This window comes from Diadema setosum, chromosome 4 (assembly GCF_964275005.1).
Source record: "Diadema setosum chromosome 4, eeDiaSeto1, whole genome shotgun sequence".
In the NCBI taxonomy this organism is placed as follows: Eukaryota; Metazoa; Echinodermata; class Echinoidea; order Diadematoida; family Diadematidae; genus Diadema; species Diadema setosum.
The window spans coordinates 5,770,402-5,777,479 of record NC_092688.1 but is presented as its reverse complement, the minus strand read 5'-3'; the positions used below and the strand labels follow the sequence as shown (position 1 = coordinate 5,777,479).

Here is a 7,078-nt window from a genome sequence, read left to right as displayed (position 1 = left end):
ATGGCAACGTTTCATCAAATCAGCAGCCAGAATCTGGAGTGTCCTATCTGTCTGACGCTATTCCACCAACCTAAATCACTGGCATGTTCTCACACCTTCTGCAAAAACTGTTTGGAACGTATCTCTCAAACTCAGCCAAACCAACAAACTATAGCATGCCCTGTATGCAGGAAAGAAACGTCCGTACCCAATGGAGATGTGAGTAAGTTACAAACAAACGTACCGCTGAGTTCTCTCGTGGACGAAGTGAAAACCAAGAGCCCAACGTGCACAGTTTGTGAGATGGACGAAAAGCCTCCAGCTGTGTCCTACTGTCAGGACTGCGGGGAAAACATGTGTGTATCCTGTGAGAAAGACCATTCTGTGTGGAAAAGGTTCTCCAACCACGTAGTAGTGGCCATGAGCGGAGTGCTCTCGGGAAAAGTTCCGCTAAAGAGGAGGCGGAAGTGTAAGAAACATCCTAACGATGATGAGGAATGTTTCTGTATCGGATGTCAGGAGTACGTCTGCTGTAAGTGCGGGATGTTAAAACATTTACAAGGAGGGCACCAGATCGAAGAGGCAGCTATCCATGAGGAGAAATTGATGGAAAATATCAAGGAGTTACAAGAAAGGGCAAAATCAAAGAAAACAACCATTGAAAATCATATCGATTTCATCAAGACACAACGCGATGAAATAACAAACATGATGAGAAAACTCACTAATGACATTGACGAGACCTACGATGAATACATGCAACTATTGTCAGCCAGAAGAGATGCTCTGAAATGTGAAGTGAAACGATTGTCTGAAAAATTCGAGAAGAAATTAAAAGTCACGGAAGAAGAGAGTCACCACACAATTTATCAAATGAACGCAATGGAAGAGCTGGTATCTAACGGTGTGAAGGTACCGCTAGAGAAAGACTCCTTGTTTGCGCATGACACGCTATGCGAGAACTTGAAGAGCTTCCTGGGCCGAGATAATCCTGACGACCAATCACCGAGAGGTGTGGCAGAACGAGCTCAGAAGATTTCATTCCGTAGATACGTGAAGGTCAATGAACTTTATCTTGGCGAGCTGGAAGGTTACATGTGGGATGTCAAAGTAGACGTAGAACTCCCTATCACAGACAGCATGGACTGTATGACTCGTGCACCAGAAGGTAAGATGGCGGTGGGATCGTGGCAAGGCGGAATCCATCTCTACTCCCCTGATGGCGAGTTACAGCAGTCCGTGCTGAAGGATGTCAGGGTCAGGAATATTGGATTCCTGTCCGATGGTCGAAGTGTTATATCTGACACGGACAGCAAGATGTCACTCTACACTCCACAGTGGGAGAAGCTTGACGTCACGTTCGAGACGATGAGTTATGATGAAGGAGGGTTTGGTGGGCTCACTGTGGATAGAGATGATAATATCTACATGAGTTATTGGATTCCCAAGAATATCCAGGTATTTACCCCACAGGGTGATAAAGCTGTCAGAGAAATAATGTGTGATGGATATACACCTATTCAATTATTCTCCTTTCACACCACGGAGAAACTGATATGTACAGTAAGAAACGATACAGCTGTCTTCTGTCTTGATAGTAAGGGGAAGAAGGAGAATGTCTTGAAGAAGGAGGGTATGGATCCCTACCCAGCTGTTTGTCGAGATGATTCGGTCATTGTAGTCTGGGTAAAGCACGAGGAAGGTCTTGTCAGTATCGATCGCTACACGAGAGATTTGGAGCACATGCACAATATTGTCACTGATTTCAAGATACAAAAACCAGAGAACAGAAATTGGTACTCTCTACAAGAGTTTGAGAGTGGTGAGATAGCTTTCTGCACTCCAGATAGGCTCTACATATTTGATATATTGTGAAATGTAATAGACAATTTTGTCATGCAGTTGCATGTTAGATAAGTGGATTCTTTGATGGGATACTGTTAGTGAGTAGAATATCGTAATGAATCAAGTTCACATGTGTGATAACGGATTACGCATGCATGTGCCGCGCCTATAACTCATATGAATATTCATACACTTCAAAAATTTAGAGTAACTTATGCATGATTGACCATTTCAAAAGTAAAACAGGGTCAGTCACAACATTTGTTTTGCGATATTATTGCTAAAAAGGTAATAACAGTATTTTTTGGGGGGATGCCCTTCAGATCATATCAGTAAAAAGCCAATATTTACCGCAAATACTTAGGTGGCTTGAGGGAATTATTGTAATAACGTTGGTACATCAACCTTATGCCTACATAATACATGAATGGATATCAAAGCCTGCTGTATGCAGTGTAGACTATTATGTGTATGATTATCTATAATCTATGTTACTCATTGTATAAATTCATTAACAATGTCAATACTTATGATCTGTGAATCATGGATTTTGGGGGTTCTAATCTGTTTTTCTATCGAAGTATTTTGGCTTTGGTATTTTTTCTTTCTGGTTTAATATGGTATACGTACGTTAGTACTGAGTATTATAATGGGAATGATGAACCTAGGGACTTACAGCGGTGACACGACAAGACTTTCAAGTTCCCCGTCGCATCAATGTGGATAAATCTATTGCCCTCTAGTACATAGGCCTGTAGTCTTTGGTCATTCTAAGCGTAAAATCATTCAGTGCTGATTATCATGCCTTCAAATGAAACAATATGTTTTGAGTTTGAACGACAGTAAAAGACCTAACAGGGTAGGTTAAGAATATTCCGTCATAAGAAAAATAGTGCTTGAATAATAAAAGTAATTATACCTAGTGTTTATGTAGCGCATTTAAGACTTGTCTAGAATTCCAATGCATTTTATAGACTATTGTTACTCAGATCACTGCTGACAGTACTCATATTGTACTCTCCACCCCCTGCATGGGAAATATTCCAGCCACTCTCCATTTTACAGCGCACATGCTGATCAACCAACATAAAAATTCTCATCCTACCGGGTACCCATTTATTCTCCTGTCGAGTGGAGAGCAGCAATGTGAATAAAGTGCCTTGCTGAAGGTCAAACGTGTCGGGCTCCGTTGGGGCTTGAACCCTCGAACCCAAGCACGCTCATGTGATTCAGAGACGAGAGTTCTTGTCCACTCGGCCACGACACCTCCACTAGTATGTACAATATATACAATATTAGTCTGATCACATTTTACTCTGTTTTGAGTATCTAAAGTCTGACTATCATTCAGAAGTCAAAAGCCAGTCACTGTATTGGGTTTTGTCAAGCTCCATTTAATCATGACGTCACTAAAATGTAATGCAGTAAGGAAAAAAGTTCGTTTGATGAATAATAAAAGACTCAGTTCCATGCATCTAAACCTAAAACGCAGCCCTTTGAAAATAATATAGTGATAGCGAAGAGAAATGAAAGACTGCGTATCCAGGTTCAAGGAGCGGTCTGAACAAATAAAACCGATTAACTTGACAGGGCCAGGCTGTGAAAATGAGTATGACCAAACGCACATTGTTGTTGGTGTGAATTACTAGTACAGTGCACTCCTGTTATAACGAACACGTCACGGTCATAACAAAATTCCGGTTACAACGAAATAAAAAAAAATCACCCGTAACATTATCCTCTCTATGTTTTTATTGTTTATTTGTTCGGTTATAACAAAATTTCGATATAACGAAAGAAAACTGCCGGTCCCGAGGACTTCGTTGTGACGGGAGTCCACTGAAGTCAATTTAGTCCTTTAGCTAACTCTGCTCAACACAATAATTATAATATTTCAAGTACTGGTACAAGTCACTTGGTTTGCGTTTGAGATACAATGCCTCGTTTTGATCGAATATGACGCAAACTGGATGATTCGTGCTTTTTTATTTTGTTCTGTTCGTGTCGTGTAAGTCTGTTCCATAATGCATTGAGTGAGATTACAAGTGATGCATTGTTTTGTATGACTGGAAGTGTACATAGTCGCGATCTTGAACCCAGAAGTTCATATCCCATAGAACTAAGGTATGAGAATGAACGCTGATTTCTGCCTTGGCAATTGGAGAATCATGTTATATTAGAACATTAATTTATTAACGCGTGGAAACACGTTGTGGTTATTAATCAGGGAACTGTGACCATTATTTTCCATTATACGAAGTTGCTATTGTTTTGATTAGCTAGTGATGTCCTCTCATCTTCATTATTTCTATCTGATGATGTTTCTTGCTGTCAGATGTCTTCATGAGATCATCCCCTTTTGTGACGTATTGAACTACTGACGTCACTTGTAACGAAGGAGCTTGAGGTGATGCATTTAGTTCCAAATGGAATGATTGAGAAGCAGTATATTATAACCAACACTAACAGATTTGAAGTTAACTGAAATGAATTCATAGCTATCACGTTTATTTGTACCATAGCATCATGTTTGATTAATGTCATATAACTCGAGATGATAGGACTGTAAGGCCAATTTCGCCCATTCATTGAGTTGTCATAATATCGCTAAAAATGTGATTGGCTTAAAAAGTATATTTGTGAAGATGTTTCGGTAATGTTATCCAAGTTTTGTATTACTAGTTTATATATGACACATTAGTTAATGCTTGTAGTATAAAGCGTTCATATTGTTCTATCATTATGATTGGCATTCTTAAGCAACCCTTTACAACACGCTCTATAGTATGTTGATAAGATCCACTTTGTGATTACACCAGCCAAGACTTCTGTGTACCGATACTTCGAGTGAAAATCAATAATGATAATGATTTAAAGTTACAGTGTAATTGTGCGTTGTTATTTAATAAATCTGATCATCTATCTACCGCCTTACAAAGTATATAATTATACCATTATTGGCGGTTTTCTTCTTTGCTCTCTCTAAAAGAATGTGTGTTTGTGTGTGTGTGTATACATAATCTGTATTATGAGTGTCGATGCATTTGGCGTGTTTTGAGTGCTTTTACAGGTTTTTGTTCAAATAAAAATTGCGCAAACTATGCAAAAGGATGATAGTATAAAAAGGCGAATACATAAACACACATACACACAGACATATCCCCCAACACACACTCATACATATATATATATATATATATATATATATAGAGAGAGAGAGAGAGAGAGAGATTAAGGGAGGGCGGAAGAAATCAAAGAAAGCAAATGAAGTGTTTAGTCTTCTTATGCTTGGAAAGGTTATATGAAATCAAAAAGTTTGTCCTGTTATATACTTATACTCACTACATTTGAACAAACACCAATCTCCACATTTAGAGTCAAGGAAATGGACACACATAATTTTTTCTAAATGTTCACAGCCAAAGCAATGCATCATTTCAATGCAATATGCCAGCTACTTATATTACGGATAATAATCATACATTACAAATTATAGGTCCACGAACAACGACACAGATCTTGTCCCCAAAGCTGATCTTTCAAACGGAAATCATTCCCTCGTGGCTAGATCAGAATGACTCGACGCTTTCTTGCAAAACCTGGACAGATATCAAGTCGTCATGACATCATTACAAACAAAAACATTTTCCGTTAGAAGCTATACAGATATTATATAATTGTTAATAGTGTTATATTAAGTGGTACGCGCAGGATACGGATCATAGAGTTGCTGCAAAATTTACATTTTTTTTTCTTGAATCTCACTATTGCGAAGTGAAGTTTTCATTTCGTCTCCTTATTTTCAAGGGTTGCTGGTTTGTTAATTCATTCATGAGAGAGGACCTCATCAGTGTGTGCTCTGGGTGAAGCACGTCTCATTAATTTCATCATCAGGCTTTATGTTTCCTTCAGTTTTATTTGCATGTATATTAAAAATCATGAATCTTTCCTTTCCATATATCAGTTATAAAAGTTTTCACTTCCTCTTATTTATATTCTCTCTCTTATCAAAAATTGTAGGTTTATACATACAAGCTTACATACATGATATGTTGATATGATCATATATGTACACAACCAAATGCGTAATGATTATGCTCCACACCGATACTTAGGACCATAGGATTGAATTGACATCAATTGTATAGGAGATGATGACCCATCCTCTCTGTACAGTAATTGAACGTAACCTGTGTCTAGCACTATCAGAACAATACAATTTGACTGATGGAAAGATAACATGATTGACATACTATGGCCATGATTGACAGGGGTACACACCAAAATAATCTTCGGCAAAACTTTGATCTCAACTCTTTGATATAGGATAGACCTTTCTTCTGTGTGGGTTGTTCAAAGGACTATCTTTATTCTTTACAATCTGCTCCTTAATTTCTTGCATCCTGTCATGAACAAAAGCAAACACGTGATATGGGATTATAACAGGATCATTACAACCAGGGCGCGCGTTTCGAGTGAGAAAAAAAGCAAAGAGATTAATGTAATCTCTGGAAGAAAGCCATGATATCTCCGTATAGCTTTGTGCGTCTGTTCAATTGCCGCGCGGTTCTCGTTCTTTCAGTCTATACCGGAAGAATGGAACTACATCAGCCAGTGAACTCGAGTGACAAATCAGTTATGATACGAACTACGTCCCAGTCTGTGTCGTTATTACCCAACCTCATTGGTCCTTTGATTAAATTGACCTGTAGAACTTTCTCTGAATGGAAACTGGAACTTCCCAACGAAAACTGGTCATACGGTGAATCGAAAAAAAAAAATACATATTTTACTTGGCTGCACACGTCAAACGTTCTCACACTACATGCCTTATACTACATTGAGGCTTTAACCACTTTCCAACATGGCTGGTTTATTACACTCTCTTCTCGATCACTAAACTCTATGTAAAATATTGATAACATACACAGAGATTAGTGTTCTCAATAACACTTCAAAGTCCTTTCCAACCAAGCGACATCGACTCCTGACTATGTTCAGCAAATTGCAGCTTGAGACTATTGTTAAAGTAAGTATCAAATTCAACCTCCAATAGATGTCCATACTTGCGTATTATTATTACACAGTGATCGACATAAATGGTGATCAGGTGGCCCGGGACCACAGAATAAAAAATGTTGGGCTACCAAGTTAAAGAAAAACAAACAGAAAAGTCGAGAACATTAAATGAGTCGGACTGGAGTTAAATGTGACTTATGTTTCTCGTATTTCTTTTTTCAATGCGAAAGAGTCG

At 38.5% G+C, this 7,078-nt stretch overlaps 1 protein-coding gene across 1 annotated transcript; it reads left to right on the top strand.

The window, feature by feature from the left end:
• LOC140226792 (E3 ubiquitin-protein ligase TRIM45-like) lies at positions 1-1,854 on the top strand. Its single transcript, XM_072307217.1, has one exon. It carries the CDS (start codon positions 1-3, stop codon positions 1,852-1,854), a length of 1,854 nt encoding a protein of 617 aa, XP_072163318.1.
• Positions 1,855-7,078: the final 5,224 nt, after the last annotated feature.

What these genes read in the sequence shown, in the direction of transcription:
- LOC140226792 (XM_072307217.1), top strand. Translation starts at nt 1, where the DNA reads ATGGCAACGTTTCATCAAATCAGCAGCCAGAATCTGGAGTGTCCTATC.